Consider the following 18,792-nt stretch of genomic DNA (forward strand, 5'->3'; position numbering starts at 1 on the left):
GATTGAACCCTGGCATCGGGTACCTTTATGGGCTGAGCCACACAATCCAACTCCCACCTCGAGTTTTTTAATCAGGATCTCATTTTAGCTCAGGCTAACCTAGAAGTCATACTATTCTAGGCTACCCTCGAACTTAAGGAAGTCCTCCTGCTTCAGCCTCCTAGGAGTTGTGATTAAAGGCGGGAGTTACCAGCTGGTTAAAACCTTGGTTTTTCTTAGTGTCTTCTACAAAATCACCTGCTCTTCGGCATCCACACACAGTCTTCTAGAATTTACCTTTCCAGTGTTCTTTTATCCACTAAAGAAGGTTGGGGGTCTGGGTGAGGAGGTGAGGATCAGTCCCAACACCTTTCCTTTTGTTTGCCTGGTGTCTTTCAGGTTTTTTTTTTTTTTTTTTTTAAAAGCTTAATCAGCACTGCAGACTGGCTTCTGTCAGTAAGAGCCAGGAACTTTCCCATCCCATTTTTTATTCCTTCTTTTTCCTTCTTGGTCCGTCCAAGGATCAGAAGGCACGGCCCGGGTCAAGGCCAGGACAGCGCTGAGGGAGACAAGGCAACCCCAACACCTCTGCAAGGCAAGAGGACTTGCCCCCCCCTCCCCCCAAGACACATTGCCCTGATCTTCCTTCCTGATCTTGCAAGGAAAAGAAACCATAGCTTTTCTTCAGTTCTTTTAGGGAGAGAAAACCTGGACACAGAGGCAGGGTCAGTGGGTTCTTCCAGGTAGCAAAGTTCAGGAGAGCACCAACTCGCTGCCTGTACCGGCATCCTGGGAACCAGCCAAGATCACATCTTATCGGGTTACCTATAGTTTGCTGATTTCAAACAAGGAACCATAAAACCCTGAAATGCGTCAGGCGTGGTAGCGCCGACCTGTACGTAAGTACCAGCTCTCTGGATGCCGAGGTAGGAGTTCGCGGTTAGCCTCAGGTAGATCCTGAGTTCCAGGATAGTCCGGGCTACAGACTTTGGTCAAACAAACTAACCAAATCGACTCCACCCACACGGGGGTGGGGGAGGAAGAAGCCCAACCCTCTCATCTTAAATTTACGTTATGTCCTACTCAGCTCTGACACTAGCAGAGAAAACAAACCCGCCCTTTCTCCTCCAAAGGTGCCAAGTGACGACCTGCAAAAAAGCATTGTCTGGCCCTAAGGGCTTGACTGTTAATGATTTGTCGCATGAGCCGGGCGGAGGAGTACCGGGACCCGGGCGAGCGTGCTAGAGAGCAGGAGAGCAAGGCAGGGCGCGAGCCGAGTCCGCGCCGTCCTCACAGGCACCGCCTCCTGTCTTCCGGGCCCGAGCACTTCTCGGGGTTCCGGGCACGCGAGGCTCTTAGGGACCCCATGGAGGCTGAATCGCCGGCGAGCGCGGGGGCCAGCGAGCCCCAGGCGCTGGGTACGCTGGGCAGTATCGGCAGCCAACTGAGCAGGATCCGAGGCAAACTCTTTACCTGGTGAGTGCAGCGCGCGGGGCGGATCTGGGTGGCGGGGCCCCAGGCAGGACCGGCTGGGGACCTGCTCGCACGTGCCTCGACTTCGGTTCCTTGCGCTCCCAACGCACCCAGGAGGTCGGGTTTCACCTGGGTGCTCCCCCCTCACTCCGAAACCGAGGCAATGCTGGCTTTTCAGAGGATACGCGGGGAATTCATCCGATTGGCTTTGTGAGCTAGATCCCCCATTTGCCTGTGACAGGGTGGGAGTCACCGTGGATGCAGCGGAGGAGCGCTGCCCAACCTGGCGCTTGGCAGGTGGAAGTGTTGCCCTTCCTGGCTCGGTGCCCGCATTCCTTCAGATCGGGATCCGTGCCCACCTAGCCTGGTGATCACCTCCAACTGGAGTTCATTCAAGTGAGAAAGCTGGGTTAAGTTTTGTGCTTGTTGCGAATCCGAGACAGTGTCGGCCCTGTTTTGGGGCCTGATCGAGGCGACATGGCCACCTCCGTAGTTACAGTCTAGGGAAGCAGGTGGCTGATGTCACTGTGCTCTGTGGAGCTGTAGGTAGAGATGTTCTTAAAGAGTTGGCAGCGACTCTGGGGAAAGCTTTCTGTGGTCACTGGACGACTTGCGTTCTGGACACTAGAGGCTAACATCCAAATAATGAAATCCATTTGCTGAATATGTACTCCGTGCCAGGCACTGCGCTTAGCCATTTATGTAGACAACAGCACCGTATCCTCTTCCCTTTAGGATATGGCAGTATTGTTAGACCCACTTTCCAGGTGTGGAAACATAAGCTAAGAAGTCACATGGGGATAATGAGAATGTCAGGGTTACAGGCATGTGCCACTATCGACCTTGGACAATGAATTTCAATTGAAAGATTTTGAAAGCTATGTCCTTGAAAAGCATCTTACCTTCAGAGCTGATCAATAAATGTGTATATGTGCATTTTTTATTTGTCGTAAATAAGCATAGTTTTAAATAGATGCTCAGGTTCAAAGGGGCAAATGGCCCCACATTGCTCATTCTCCGACAGCCGTGTAACGTAATTGATTAGCAGGGAGATGTTACAGTGGCATAACCAAAGACTTGGAATTCAAATCTTAGTGAGCTGATTTGGACAAATCACAGAACTCTGTGTTCACTATTTGTGCTGTGAGGATCGTTGTAGTACAACACAGAGGTCATGCTCCACCTAGGTCAGATCTGTGCGTTCAGTTCTCAACAATAGCAAACACACACACACACACACACACACACACACACACACACACACACACATAGGGGTGACAAGACAAGATGGCTCAGTGGTTAGTGGCCCTTGCCACCAAACCTTAGTTCACTACCCAGAATCCAATACATGTAATAAAAGGAGAACCAGCTTTCCAAAATTGTCCTCTGATCTACACGTGTGTGCTGTGGCATGCATGTCCGCACACATGCATATACATGAGTGCACAAAATAAGTGCAAAAAAAACCCAACAGCTTTCTATACCACCCTTCCCCCAACCTGCTTACCCTGTAGGGCTTTGAGAAGATTCATTGGTTGACTGCACAGCCTGGCCCATTTCAGAGTGCTGCACAGATTAGTTGCCACCAACAGCTCTCTCCATTCCCTGGTAATGGGAACATGTGTAACTGGGGAGATACCAGTGACCCTAGGTTAGGGTAGATAATCTAGCAGATAGCTCGGCAAGAAGTACCAAGAACTAGCCAAGACGATTTTCCTTATATAGCGTAGTGTTTTCAGAGAGTGTGTTTTAGAACACATTTCAGATTTCTTCTCTTTCTAGGTGAGGTTTATTTTGCACCTCCCTGAGGGACTTTTACTTTCTTCTTTGAATGACAGTGGTTTGTGGGTGTCTTACACACCCTCAGATGGTCCGGCTCAATACCACTTAACACCACTTGTGTGTTGAGCGCCACCTGTAGCACAGGAATGGATGAATGGACGAGTAGCTAAAAGATGGTGAAGGGCTGGAGAGATGGCTCAGCGGTTAAGGGCACACTGACTGCTCTTCCAGAGGTCTGGAGTTCAAATCCCAGCAACCACATGGTGGCTCACCACCATCTGTAATGAGATCTAATGCCCTCTTCTGGTGTGTCTGAAGACAGCGATGGTGTACTTATTATATAGAATAAATAAATAAATCTTAAAGATGATTAAAGTTTTTTTTAAAACTACTTTTCTTTGCTCATAAACCATTTATTTTCCTGATCCAAAATTTCATGCCAGAAAAGTAAATCAAGCTCAACAATATTTCTGGATACTACAGCCTATAAACAATATTTACTCTTATTCTGTCTTTAGTTTTTTCATAACCCTGCTTTTTTTTCAGAAGTGTCTCTCTGTTGTCCTCAAGGTAGTTGTGAACTCTTGTGTTAAAATGATCCTCTTGCTTTACCTACCTGAGTACTTGGTACTGCTGGTGCGTGTGTGTGCATGCATGCATGTGTGTGTGTGTGTGTGTGTGTGTGTGTGTGTGTGTGTATGTGTTTGTGTCTGTTTCCTGAGACAAAATTCATGAGGGATCCTTTTCATTTTGCCACACTCTTGATTGCTTCCCTGTGTTGATCTTTCTTTGGGGGCCGCACAGATCTGCAACTTTGTTTCTTGTCGTTGTTTTTCAGTGTCTCAAGTAGACCATACAGACTTTTTAAGTTTCTATGTTATCTGAAGCTGGCCTTGAACTCCTCACCATTCTGGCCAGGAAACCATGGCGAAAGGCGAGAAGTTAGGATATAGAGAAATAGTTTATAGCTTCATAGAGACACCCCCTCTTTCTTAACTGCTTTCACTAAGAGAAACAAGACTACCTTGTTTGACAAGTGGGTTTCAAATACAGGGAAAAATTAGGTGCCTAGAGCAGATCATTTCCTTTATATGAGGTGTATATTCTAGGTGACCCTAATTCTTGACATACCTGCCTCTTTCTGGGTATGAACAGTTTTTTAAGTGTGAATACCAGATTACTAGACTGATATGGTGGTGTACGCCTGTAATCTCAGCACTCAGAAGGTCAGAAGATGGAATGGAAAAGGCATTCCCTGCGTCCAAGGCCAGCTCTAGTGATACATTGTCTCAAAACAGAAGAGGGTATAATACAGTTTTTCTTTCAAGCTTTACCTGGTCTTGAATTAATGGAATGAGATACAGTTTTTCTCCTCTCTTAGAGGCTGAAGGTGTTAATGGTGTGACAGCACTATGATTTATAAGCATTTCATATCTGTACATAATAAACACCCAGGCCAGCAAATGAAAAAGAAGAGGAAGAGGAAGAGGATGAGAATGTTGATGATGAGGAGGAAGATGTGGAGGAGGAGGAGGAAAAAGATATCAGATCGCTCAATTGCTCATTCCACAAGTTCAGTGAACACTTACTGTCTGAAGCATTCAGCACGATAGACCACAAGTGTCCCCAAAAGGATACTGCTCTTGAGCTGGAGTCAAGTGATTAATTAAGGGCAGGGATTTCCAGAAGTGCCTGAGGACACACACTTACTATTTTTGTATACTACCAGAAAGTTTACATTCTGGAACAGAGACCTTACTTTATTCATGTTTCCAAACATACATTCTTTAGGATGGTCAACTTTCTATCTCTAGCAGAAAACTTTATTATTTCATGAGCTTATCTTTTCCCTTAACAAATAGATGATAAGCTATCGAGGGCATAGCTTTTTATTGTATCTTTGTAACACAGTGCTGGCCAGGTTTTGTTCTGTTTTCATTCAACATACCTTAAATATCTGTAGTGTCCCTAACCTAGCCTTTCTGAGTGGGGCGATAGGTATGATTTAGTTTCTGTTTTCAGAAGTGCTTATAATCAAATTATGGTAACTGCCAGTCGGAGTAAGTGCAAAGTTCTGCAATGCTGTTGGGCTACAGTAGTGAACAGAGCTGCCTTCCAAAGTTCACCGTATGAAGGAGGGCGGAGGTCAGGGCTTCCAGGGAGAGGGACAGCAGAGAAACTTGAAGATTTGTTTCTACAGGTGTGAAAGAGGTAGCCAGGCTGGGAAGGGCTATCGACTTTTGCTTAAAGGGCGGCAAGGGACTTAGCTTGAGGAGGGCACAGGCTGGAGGAGGGGTGAGGAGAAGTAAGTAGTCCATCAAGTACAGGAGCACTCCTCGTCACCATCAGTCTACAGGAGCACTCCTCGTCACTATCAGTCTACAGGAGCACTCCTTGTCACCATCAGTCTACAGGAGCACTCCTCATCACCATCAGTCTACAGGAGCACTCCTCATCACCATCAGTCTACAGGAGCACTCCTTGTCACTATCAGTCTACAAGAGCACTTCTGTCAGTGTGCAGGAGCACTTCTCGTCACCTCTCTTTAGTCTATAGGAACAAGCTAATTTTCCTACAGATTGGTGGATGTTTTATCTAAGTGTATGCCTGCATGGCATATGCCTCCTTGGATTGAGGGCATTGAATCCCCATGGACTGGAATTACAGTCAGCCATGAGTCGCCATGTGGGCGCCAAGGACTGAACCTGTGTCTTTTGGAAGAGCAGCCAGTGCTTTTAGTTGCTGATCCATCTTTCTAGCTTGATGAAGGGTGTTGTTATGTTATTTATGGGAATTATAGGAAAGGAGACATTTATGTGCCTTGTGCTGTGGGGATCTGGGTAATCCTTTATCCTACCTGTCTCTGTAAATCCTTCCATCCCCATTTCTACTGTGCAGTTAATTACTATCTGCTTCTATTAGACTTAGGAGTCAGGAGTAATGTCAAGTCCACGGTTACAGACTTTATTATAGCACAGTTTGAACTGAATAATTTCTCATTGGGGACAGCTGTGCATCCTGGCCTCGGCCAACCCGACGACACCCTTGCCCCTCAACAACCACCCAGTATTACAATCAAAACTATCTTCAGGTACTGTCAAGTGTTTGTTTTTAACTGCCTCATATATTTATGCTTCATGGTACCCAAAACTTCCCATTTCTACCTGCAGAGCACAGGTCTGTGCTGAGTGTTGTCTCGTTTTCTGCTTGGGTGCTGAAGAAGAACCAGTGGCCCGGTGACATTAGACAGGGACTGTGAGGAAGCCTAGAACCCTGGGCCATAGCTCACAGTTGAGTGCTTTGATGGGTGTGGCTCCTATTTGACCGGAAACATCACTTTCTCAGCACAGCAGGGATTTGTCAAGGAACAGGCCTTGACTGTGTGGTCCAGGGGAGAAGAGAAAGTAGACTTTAGAAGTCCTCTTTCAATAGTCTCTCCATAGGCCTCTGGCCACACTACCCAGGATCTCTCCCCAGAATAGTCCTAGACAACTGCTGGGCTCATCCTGCTTCTGTTTGCTCTTTTTCCCTCAGGCACAGAGAAGATGGCTGTCAGAGCTTATTCCTCATCTTGACAACCCTTCTAGAATATTCCTTCTGCCCATCTTCCTTTCAGCATTTACAGCCACTACTTTAACTGAAACTTTTGTCATCTCTCCTCAGACTCTTGTAGTGTCCATCCATGGTCCCATCCACCCTCTCCACCAGTCACCTCACTACACAGGGATCAGAGAGATGTCAAGTAAAACAAAAGGGTAGCAATAGCTGTCATCCAACGAGAATTCCCTGTTTACATTCCATCAGCCCCGAGACACACCTGCACAGTTTGGTTTCTCATTTGACGGAACAGATGAGTAACTTGCTTGGATCCCATAGCTGGCGAGTGTGGAGGGAGAGGCAGTTACAGTTGATTCGAAAGTGAAACCTGCTTTACTAGTTCTGAAGCCTCACCGTATCATACTTGGGATGCAAGTGAAGAATGGAACCTGGTAAGTTTCTTAACTGGCCTCTGGCATCCACAGATGCATTGCGATGGCCATTTATGGAGTTGGGATTTCATATGAGTTGTTTGACTTGCTGATAGCAGTACTCTAGGCTGGGTGGCTTAGAAAGAACAAGAATTCATTTCTTGTAGCTCTGAACAGGAGGATGTCTGAGATTGAGGCTCTTGCAGATTTGGCATATGGTGTAGGCATATTTGCTGCCTTGTGGACAGCTATCTTCCCATGATGTTTTTACACATCAGGAGGGGTAAGAGAGCAAACTGGGGACTCTTTTTTGTGGATGAGTCCCAGTCATAGAGATGAACTCTGTCTTAGTTACTTTACCTGTTGTGATAAACAGTGCGATCAAAAGCAACTTGGGGAGGAAAGGACTCATTTTATTTTATAAGTCACAATCCACTATAGAAGGAAGCCCAGGGCACGAACCCAAGGTAGGGACTGAAACACTGCTTACTGGTTTGCTCCCTCTGGCTTAATCAGCATGCCTTCTTCCTTCCTTCCTTCCTTACTTCCTTCCTTCCTTCCTTCTTTCCTTCCTTCCTTTCTCTCTCTCTCTTTCTTCTTTTTTTTTCCAATTTGCCAAGCTGTGACTGTTTAATAACTGACCAGATTATAAAAATACCACGGGTGACACCTTAGTTCTTCCATCTAATAAGTCTGTTTATTTGGTCTTCCCTGTTGCCAGCATCTCCACCTTCTACACAGCGAGTTGTCTTTTTTCTTTTTCATTTATTTATTTATTTATCTATTTATCTATCTATCTATCTATTTATTTATTTATTTATTTATTTAATGTATGTGAATACATGGTTGCTGTCTTCAGACACACCAGAAGAGGGCATCAGACCCCATTACTAATGGTTGTGAACCACCATGTGGTTGCTGGGATTTGAACTCAGGACCTCTGGAAGAGCAGTCAGTGCCCTTAACCACGGAGCCATCTCTCCAGCTCCTGTCTTTTTCTTTATTCCATCTTGTGGGGAAGATAATTTGAAGGGCCACAGGAAGTTATTCACTTCCTTGAAGCATTTCCCAACTGTACAGATCTCATGAATTAGATCCTCCATGCAGATGATGCCTAATTTGCCAAGAGATCGAGCAATCAAGGAATTATCTGCCAAGGCAATCTGCTTTTTATTAATTTTGACATAGCCTCGCTTGTAGATGAGCATGAGCTTCTACTGACTTCAGGTTGGGGCACCCCCATGCAATGTATGGTTCCACAACCCTCAGCATGTTAACTGAGCTTAACAAAGGTGCCATTGAAGATCTGTCGAAGACAAAGAAGCTGCAACGCCTTGCATACTTTTGGCATTACTCCATCCATACCTTAGATTCTGATGACAAACACCAGTTTTGGTGCTGCGGGCACATAGAAGTTTCCAGCCTTCCTTGCCACCCTAGCATTTCGAATTTCAGTCCGGTACATCTGCCTGTACTCCTTGTGATAGTGCTTTGCCCTCTCATTGATGAGCTTCTCTTTCTTGTATAACTCAGGACCACCTGCCCAGGGGAGGTACCACGCATAGTGGTTTGGCTTTCGCATTTCAATCATCGACGGAGAGAATGCCCCACACATGTGCTTATTCGTCAGTCTGATGGAGGCAGTTCTTCAGTTGAGGGCCTCTGTTTTCATCTTTTCTGATGACTCAAGTTTATGTCAAATTGACAAAAACTAACCAGCATGACCTAAACTCCCAAAGCTACGCCTCTTGAGGATGAGATTCTAATGCAAGAATTTGGGGAGGGTAAGAACGTTTCATCCTTAACTGCATTTGAGGAAAGCTGCGGCTAACTCAACTCTGAGAGCCACTGGTTCTTCTGCTCAGCGTTCTCACTCCTCCATTTCTCTCTTCTTCCATTTACCTACACATAACGATTCTAAAACTTACGTTAAAATGTACAGACTTTGAACTTTCTCTTTCTAGCTATTTCTACATGTGCTGTTTGCAGACATTATTTCACAGTACAGCCTTCCCCTTCATCTACTTGCAGAATGTTCATAATTTTCTACCTATCTATCTATCTATCTATCTATCTATCCATCCATCCACCTATCATCTATCTATCTGTCTTTCTGTCTATCTATCTATCCATCCATCCATTCACCCATTATCTATCTATCTATCTATCTATGTATCTATCAATCAATCATCTATGTATCTATCATCTATCTATCCATCTATTCATTCATCTATCATCTACCTATTATCTATCTATCTATCTATCTATCTATTATCTATCTATCATCTATGTATCTATCATCTATCTATCCATCTATTCATCCATCTATCATCTATCTATTATCTATCTATCTATCTATCTATCTATCTATCTATCTATCTATCATCTATGTATCTATCATCTATCTATCCATCTATTCATCCATCTATCATCTATCTATTATCTATCTATCTATCTATCTATTTATCTATCTATTATCTATCTATCTATCTATCTATCTATCTATCATCTATCTATGTATCTATCATCCATCTACCTATCTAATTATCTATCAGCTATTTATTTATCTGTCTGTCTATCTATCTGTTTAACTATTATCTATCTACTTATCTATGATCTATCTAATTATCTGCCTATCTATTATCTGTGTGTGAGGGGGTATGCTTATGCTGAAGGTGTATAGAGGTCAGAGGACAACTCAGGAATCACTTCTTCTACTGTGTGGATTCTGAGCATTAAACTCAGGTCGTAAGGCTTGGCAGTAAGTATCTTTACCTGCTGAGCCATATGGTCAACCCCAGTCTACTTTGTCTATGAATCTGACTTGTCTAGGTGCCTCCTGGTGATGAACTGGACTCGTGGTATTTGTGTCTTTCTGAGTTCATAGGCCTCTCCATGCCAAGTACAGGGGCCCCTCTCACACCATCCTTTGTCCTTTGGATCCCCCCTCTGCTTTTGCTATCTTCCTTCTTGGAGGAGGCTTAAAGAATTTTGTAGACTGTACTAAGATGGTAATTGTGACTTTTTCCAACCTGTCCTCACCCACATCTTTGTTGGATAGCCCTCTTCTCTACTGTAAGGTATGAGTTCCCATTCTCACTGAGTTTACGGTTGGAAGCTTGAGGGTAGTTACTACTAGCCCAGGAGGGTATTGTAGGGCAAAGGAACTTGGAACTGTAGTACTTCGCCCTTGGCACAAATCCAAAATGGTAGCAGTTCTTCTCATTTGTGGAGATAGGACAGGTCTATGGGAACAGTAAAAACCCATTTTTAAAAGCAGGCTATCTTTACTTGTTATCTTTGGCAGTTTCGTATGTGTGAATAACACACCTTGATTATGTGCACCATCAACTTCTTCCCAGAAGGTTCTTGCTCTTCCCCTCCTCCTTCATGTCCTGTCTGTTTCTGTCATCGGTAACCCTCTGGGTCCTTCAGGTGCTGCCTGTTGGAATGCTAACCGATCCTCGTTGACTTGATCTCGTAGCAGGTAACTATAGATGGATTGAGTTCATGGGTGCAGCGGCTGTATCATGTTCTGAAGGCAGCATTTCACATACTCTTCCCCATCCTCCAGTTCCTGCATCTTCCCATCCCTTTCCCAAGACGCTCCCTGAGCCCGAAGGATGGGAGTGATATAGATGTCCTTTTTAGGGCTGAGTACTCAATAGACACTTGTTTGCAGCTCTTTGACTAGTTGTGAGTCTCTGAGTCAACTGCTGACCACTGTGGAGGGAAGCTTCTCTAACCAAGGATGAGGGCAGCACATATCAGTCAGTACAAGAATTGTACCAATTTAGAAGGCAGTTTGACAATTGTGTTGTTTAGCAAAACAACAGGAGTAGGTTCCTCTTGAGGCCTGTGACCTCCCAGCTATGAACTCTTGACTAGGCTTATGGTACTAGCCATGAATTCCTTCCTGTGGAGCTAGCCTCAAGTTTAATCTAAAAGGGTCTGCCTACCCCCATACTGGTCATGTCACTGTTCCTCAATGTACACATTGTGCCTTGCAGGTTGGTATTGTGTAGAGGGTTGACTGAATGGGTACCAGGGGTGTCTCTTTCCTCTCCCCACCACAGACTGCATAAGTCCTTCCCTTCCCCCCAGCACAGTGAAAAGGCGTCATCAGAGAAGGTTTTCGGGCCAGTTCCATCTTGATTTCTCTGTCTTGCAACCAAAGAGAGTTGCATCTTCAGCAATAGGGTCTTACCATCACCTAGTTATGACGGGAAACCAAGATGAGTAGCTGTGGCATGTGCTGTTCAGGGAGTCTGTGGGGCTTCCTGACCAGTAACACATAGGAAGGTTTCCCATACTCGTCACTGAGATCTTCTGGGGGGAATCACTGCCTACCCATGTGTGGCTCTACCCCTTTTGTTAGATGTATTAGGTAAGATTCGAGAGCTGGAACTACAGTAGAGGCAGCCCTTTCTGAAGGGCAGCTTTCAGAATGTTTGGAAGGAGGCTACGTGGGCAGCAGATAGGAGTCACCATCCCTAGAAACCATTTTGATATATGCTCTGGTAAGCTCACTAAAACGTTAGACACTTGGGCTGTAGCTGAGTGCACAAGGCACTGGCCTAGCACACCAAAGGACCTGGGTTCAATTCCCCAGCACTTCCTAAACTAGGATGGTGGTGGCATGCAGCTCTTTCATGTGAAGAGCAAGATCAGGAGTTCAAGGTCATTCCTGCCTCTGCCAGCTCCTGGCCCACCAGGGCTTCAGGAGACCATGTCTCAAAACAGCCACAACTGAGCAGATCTTTTCAACAAACAAACAGCACCCTTTATCCCCATCCCTCATGACAAAAGCTAGAAAATTTTCTTCTGTCACTAACTGAAATCATTAGAGAACTTATTTCAAGCAAGTTGATTTTCCAGAAAGCTTTAAGCTTGTTCTTCTAAACACGAACTTTCCTTAAGAAGTCTGATTGAATGGTACTTTTCTGTGTCTCTCACTTCTGTTAATTTTTCTATGCGTTTTCTATCAGGCAGCTAGTCTTTGATATTGAATTGCCTGGCACTTGACAACTCTCCAGGGTAAACCAATTCACGTAATTACTTGGCAGAACCATCTGGTGTTAATCTTACAGATTTCGGTAAATCCAAAACCAAAAACCCAAACCAAAATTTTATTTAAAATTCTTTAGCTGGCCATTGGCATACTTTTGTATGCCACAGAGAGACTGAGGCAGGAGGATTGCCATGATACAGAAATTTAGCAGAAGCTGAATATACAGATCAGGAGTATGCAAGAGCCTAGTGCTTGGAGCTGGGGTACCACAACTCAGGAGGCGGAAACAGGAGGTTGGGGAGTTGAAATGGGTACGAGAGATGCTGTCTCTGAAAAACAAAACTTAAACCCAGGGAATTCTTTAAGGATTTGGTAAGTTAAGTAAGACAAGTGGTTCAGAATTAGTCCAGGCCATCCTACGTCACAGGGGGAGAAAGTTAGCAGAGGATCACATGGAGCTGAAGCCCTGGAATACTATGGTCACTCTCGGGTCCACAGCCATGCTGAACAAAACTTGGCGCTGCCTGCTTTTACCTTGTACTTGTTAGCCTACATGAAAGCCAGGTGCCTCTGGGCACAATGTCACACACCTTAAATCCTATTGCCAGGGAGACAGAAGCAGGAATGAGCATCAAATGCTCAGAGCCAACCTGATGTACATGGAAAGATCATCTTGTCTCAACCAAGTTTTCTTAACCACCCCAACCCTCTCCAAAAGCTTAGGAATTACTCTTTCCAAATATATCCTAAATTCTTCTTCTAGAGCAGAAATGTGCCCAGAGTGCTCTGGACAGATCCGCTGCGCCACGAATGAGCCCAGCCTCAAGTTCTCAATAAGGACAAGGGACTAAGGAAATGGAGTCAAATTCTCCCTGAAATATTCCGGCTTTAAAGAAATAACTGAAGATGAGTTTTAGACCCCACTGTGGTCTTTTTATGCAAGGTGGTTCACACTATCAGCATAATATCTATTTTGTCCAATTGTTTGATTACCATAGATTCCTATAGCTACTCAAAATAAACATCCTGGACCCGAGCATCCAGAGCACAAGGCACGCGGTGGTGCTCAGAAGCAGGCAGATTAGAAGTTTAAGGTCATCCTTGTCTCCATAGTGAGTTCAAGGCCAACCAGGACTACAAGTGATAATCTGTCATAAGAATCAAAACTAGCAGGCAGTGGTGGCTCCCACTTTTAATTCCAGCAATCAAACAGTAGAGGCAGGTGGATTTCTGTGAGTTCAAGGCCAGCCTGATCTACAGAGTAAATTTCAATACAGCCAAGGTTACACAGAGAAACTTTGTATGAAAAGACAAACAGAAATCAGAACTATTGAAGTATTCATGTATGGCCTAGTCCTAGTAGTTCTAAGGTACAAAGTTGTTCAGTTCCTGGAGGGTTTAATAGTTCAAAACTATAATTTTAAAAGAACACAAGTTTCCAGAGATAGGCTTGATAAGACAGAAGAAAAGTCACATGTGACAACGTGGGAGTGAGAATTAGAAGAAATAAAAGAAATAATTCACTTGGATGCCCTGGAGCACATTCTTGTTATTCTGCAGAGTAAAACCCACAAGGACAGAGGGGGCACCAGACTGAGCACTCTACCATTCGTAGAATTTCTTTCACTTGGGACTGCATTTCAGTTATTTCGGGATGGCCTTGTGTTCCAGATATGACCAACTATGACCTTGAACTCTTTCCTCATTCTCTTGTCTTCACCTCTGCAGTGCTGTGGGTTTACAGCTGTACACTACAATGGGGCATATCTGTATATATGTCTAAAAGAATATTTTATCTTATGTGCATGGGTGTTTTGCCTGCATGAATATCTGTGCATCAAGGAGACTGGAACCAAGTCACTGCTTGGGTGCTGGGAATGGAACCCAAGGAGAAGCCAGTGCTCTTAACTGTTGAACTATTTCTCCAGCTTCCCCCTCTCTCTTTGTGTGTGTGTGTGTGTGTGTGTGTGTGTGTGTGTGTGTGTTCAGGTGCCCTCTCAGAGGTCAGAACATGGGGTCAGATTCCCTGGAGTTGGAGTTACAGGCAGGCAGTCATAATCTGGAGCTGAACTCAGGTCCTTTGCGAGAGTAGCAAGCACTTTTAACTGCTGAGCAATCGCTGCAGCTTTTACTAAACGTTGAAAGCCAGAATAAAGTGAATATGTTTGATCTGTGATGCCAGACAATAATCACAGTTACTCTGAATAATACTCTTTCCATTGAATATGTCCCACTTCATTCTTTTGTTGGCTCATTCTTGCATTCACTCTGTCAGTAGGTTTTGGATATTTTCCAGAGTTTCATTCTTGTGAATAGGACTTCTAGGAACTTCTATGCCATCCTATAGGAAGATAATGCAGCTGAGTGGTATATTATGCACTGGGCCCTGGGTTTGATCCCTGTGCTGTAGAACAAACCAAATGTTTGTAAAAGCTTCTTTAAATATGCAAATATACATTCATCTAGGTAAGGAATTTTTGGTTTGCAGGCTGTCTGATGGTGAACCTTGTAAAACAGTATTGAACTGCTTGCCAAAGTTACATTGATTTAGACCCTGCTCGCCACAGGTGAGATTCTTGTGGACCCAGGTTCTTTCTAACACTTGATGTCAGACTTGGCATTTTCAACAGCCAAATAAATGTAAGTCAATTTATATATATATTTGATTACTAATGATATTTGTGTGTGTGTGTATATGTGTGTGCATGCATGCGTGTGTGTGTGTGTGTGTGTGTGTATATGTGTGTGCATGCATGCGTGTGTGTGTGTGTGTGTGTGTGTGTGTGTGTGTGTGTGTGTCTGTCTGTCTGTTGTGCATTCACATAGGAGTGCATTTTGAGGCCAGAGGACCACCTTGGTTATCATTTCTCTCACAGGCTTGGAAGTCAGTAAGTAGGCTAGACTGACTGGGCATGAAGCACTTATCATTCGGCCTGAACCATTTTCTCAGACCGATTCCAGGCTAGGAATCAGCCATGTCAGCCACAGTATTCTTACTTAGCTTCTAATCATATATCATGATTAGAATTTATATATGTTCCGTGTGACCCTTGGATAGTCAAAAATATAGAGGGCATGTTAGTATTTTCTCTGTTCCTGTACAGTACAAGTATACTATCACTGTCTTCAGACACACCAGAAGAGGGCATCAGATCCCATTACAGATGGTTGTGAGCCACCATGTGGTTGCTGGGAATTGAACTCAGGACCTCAGGGAGAGCAGCCAGTGTTCTTAACCTCTCAGCCCTCTCTCCAGCCCGGTTATAATCCTTGTAATCCCATTTTCTATGTTGTATGCCTTGCGTCTGTTTCACTGGGTCTACTAAAACCAACATTGTCAAGGACGATCTGACTGTGTCCCCCATTTCTAGAGTCACATTAAACATCTAGCCATGTCAGTAAAGATAAGCATTATGACTGCTCTGATGTGCTGTGTGCGCATGACAGAGCACTCGTCTAAGGCTGGCATGACTATGTCACTTCTAACCCCGTAGCCTATGGACCGAGGTGATATTTCTGTTCCTATTCGTTGATACTGAGAAAGCACTACCTTTGACCCTAATGTTCAAAAAGAATAGAACAGTAACCTTCATGTCCAAATAGATGTGAGGTAGCATAATAAAAATACCCATGGGCCAGATATCACATTAAACACTCCTCTGTGTCACCTCAGTCTTACCAAAACCCTTGCTAGATAGGGACTACAGGCCCAGTTACACAGAGACCAGAGACTAACTTCCAGCCAAAGCCAGGAAATTATGTCTGTGTTTTCCTACTTTGCACACTATCCCTTGCTAATCATTGTGAAATGGGACGCTGACCCAAAGACCAACTGTTATATGAATGACCCCACGTCTCTAACAGTGGGCATTGGCGCACAGCCCACCATGGACACGCTTAACAAATACTTCCATACATGGTACTTTGTAGAAAATAAGAGAGAAGGCATAAAACCTACCCTGAAAAGATGGTGTGTCCCTGAGGGTAGGATGAAGAAGCACAGGGCTAACCTGGGGTCACATTTACACTGTTGTTTCAAGCCCAGAGACAATCTACAGGCCACCTCTGCCCCCGATCTGGCAGAAGAACTGAAGGCAGACTATCCCTGTCCTTAATAGGCAACCAGGAAGCCGCAGCCCATAAAAGTGGAGTTCCTAATGCTGCCTGCCAGGCAAGGCATAATTAAAAGTTTTTGAAAGACTTTTTTTTTTTTTTTCCAATTTCTAATTTTACCTGCTTGTAGATTAGCAAAACGAAAGTCATTTTACTCCCTCCGATTGGTTGGTGTGGTTTATACTGTAGAATGCAACCTTCAAAGAAAGACAGTCATCTGGCCTGAAGTTAGTAGCAAGAAGCCCACAGTGGAGGTGGGGCTGGAGCCAGAGCGCCAGTGTGGTTTGAGTTCCCTGGCTGCAGCTGCCTCTATGGCCTGGCTGTGGCTTGGCAGTGTGACTCTGCAAAGCAATATACTGTTTTTCCCACACCAGTGGTGAGCCGGCTTTCCCCAAGAGCCTGACATAGCATGCTCATCAAACGCCAGCCAGGCGTCTAAGGACAGCAGAGGAGAGAACCAGAGCTTAGAGATCCCAGGACAGGGCCCAGTGAGAGAACTGGGAGTCGCTGGGGAGATTTCCTGCGAGTCATTGGGTCTTTGTCCAACCTTTCTGTGCATGCACATGAGTGCTTGCGCGCGCGCACACACACACACACACACACACACACACACACACAGAGGCTGTTCAGTTATAGAAACCTCTGCAACACATGGAACATATTATGTCAGGGCTAAAAAGACAGCTCAGTCATTAAGAACATTTATTGCACACTGTGATGACCAGGGTTGCGACTCCAGTACACACAACAAGCCAGCCATCTGACACGTGCCTGTTACCCCAGCTCCAAGGCATCTACACATTCTTCAGGCCTGTGTGTGTATACAGACACACCACACATGCATATGCATATACACTCACAAACAACATGCATAAATAAATAAAAATTTAAGTGCATAGGCTATAGCATGTATATATATATGCATATATATGTATATATATATGTATAGTACAGCATATATATTTATAAGCTTAGTTTTGTTAAAAAAATTTTTTTCTCAGTTTCTAGCTTGAAGGCCTGGTTTTTATTTCCCCCCATAAGTGCTGAGTGTTTTTATCCAAAGTGCCCCTAATTGACTTTGCCTGCAGCTGTTTAATAGATCCTTTATTTGATGTGATTATCTTTCTTCTGAGCAAATCACTAAGAGCAGTGTAAGTAGTTCTAGCAGTCTGACTAGTACAGTTGTAAATTAGCTCACACACAGCTAGTTCTATTAGTTAATCCCGCTCCTATCCTAACTAACTACTCACCTCACCTCTCGGGTGCTGGCATTAAAGGCTTGTGCCACCATGCCTAGCCTATAGCCACGTTTCAAGATGATGGCTTATAAATGATCATGTCTCTCTTTAATCTTCACTTAAGTTTAATGGCCAAAGTGACACTACTTTATTATCTTTCAGTTCTATTTTCTCAGAAGGCCAACCAATAACGGAAGCCTCACTGGGCCAAAATTAGTATTGGCAGAGCTGTCCCCTTTCACAGAAGCTCTAGTTGGGAATCAAGTCCTTTGTTGCCAGCTTCTAGAAGCCACCTGCGCTTCTTGTCTCTGGTCCTTTCTCATCCTCAAAGCCAGAGCCTCTGGTCCTTCTGACTACAGTTGAGAAAGGTTCTTCCATATTGGGTCTTCCTGGGTAATAATCCATGACAATGTCCCTAGCTCAAGGTTCTTTTTGTTTGTTTGTTTGTTTTGCTCTTTGAGATAGGGACTCTCTATATAGCCTTGGCTGTCCTGGAACTCACTCTGTGGACGAGGCTAGCCACAAACTCATAGAGACCCTCCTGCCTCTGTCTCCTGAGTGCTGGGATTAAAGGCATTCATCACCACTGCCTGGTTTAGCTCTAAATTCTTAACCTATGTCCTGCTTTCGTGTTTGAGGAAAGGAATGTGGGTATTTGTGGAATGGCCTTTACTTTCCTCCTACATTTAGTCTGGGCCAAAAAGATTACAATGAAACAAGGAGCTTTAAGGGTGGTGCATAGACCTATAATCCCAACATCTGGGTGGAAGCAGGGGATCAATTGTGTAAGGTCAGTGGGGTTACTAGAGAGTTGTGGATTTGGTAAAAACGTAGCAATAATTTACATCCGGGCACTCTTCCTCAGTCCTTTTCACTTACTTAGCTCTCCACACACACTCATTCTTTGAAGATGACCACTCAAGAATCACCACTGACTGGTTTCTAGTTGTACCACAGGTTTGAGAGAGGCTGTGGGTGAGTTACTCCTCCACACTTGTGCTGGAGAATGTGCTCCCTTCAGAGGGGATGATGGTTCCTACGACGTTTCTCTCTGTCCTTTGTATGCATGTGTATTTGTATGTTCATGTATGTGTGCTGGTGTAGATGTGTATGCACATGCATGTGTGTTGTGGAGACCGAAGAACAAACTGGAACATTGTTTCTTAGGAAGGTTATCCTGGTGGTGAGCCACCATGGGGCTGCTGGGAGTCACACCCATATCCTATGT

General features: G+C 44.6%; 1 protein-coding gene and 1 pseudogene across 2 annotated transcripts in view; one reads left to right on the forward strand and one right to left on the reverse strand.

Annotated features, from left to right (window-relative positions):
• Positions 1 to 1,345: 1,345 nt before the first annotated feature.
• SLC35F2 (solute carrier family 35 member F2) overlaps positions 1,346 to 18,792 on the forward strand; it is a gene marked incomplete at both ends in the record, with an annotated part of 41,127 nt that continues 23,680 nt past the window's right edge. The window contains one exon of the mRNA XM_080930011.1: positions 1,346 to 1,455. Within this exon, the coding sequence (XP_080786137.1) occupies positions 1,346 to 1,455 (110 nt within the window). The remainder of the gene's footprint in view (positions 1,456 to 18,792) is intronic.
• LOC308430839 (large ribosomal subunit protein uL30-like) lies at positions 7,874 to 8,793 on the reverse strand (annotated as a pseudogene). The gene is made up of 2 exons: positions 8,189 to 8,793; positions 7,874 to 7,951 (listed from the first exon to the last, which is right to left on the reverse strand). The product of its transcript is annotated as a large ribosomal subunit protein uL30-like (transcript).

This window comes from Micromys minutus, assembly GCF_963924665.1.
Source record: "Micromys minutus genome assembly, chromosome: 16".
Classification (NCBI taxonomy): Eukaryota; Metazoa; Chordata; class Mammalia; order Rodentia; family Muridae; genus Micromys; species Micromys minutus.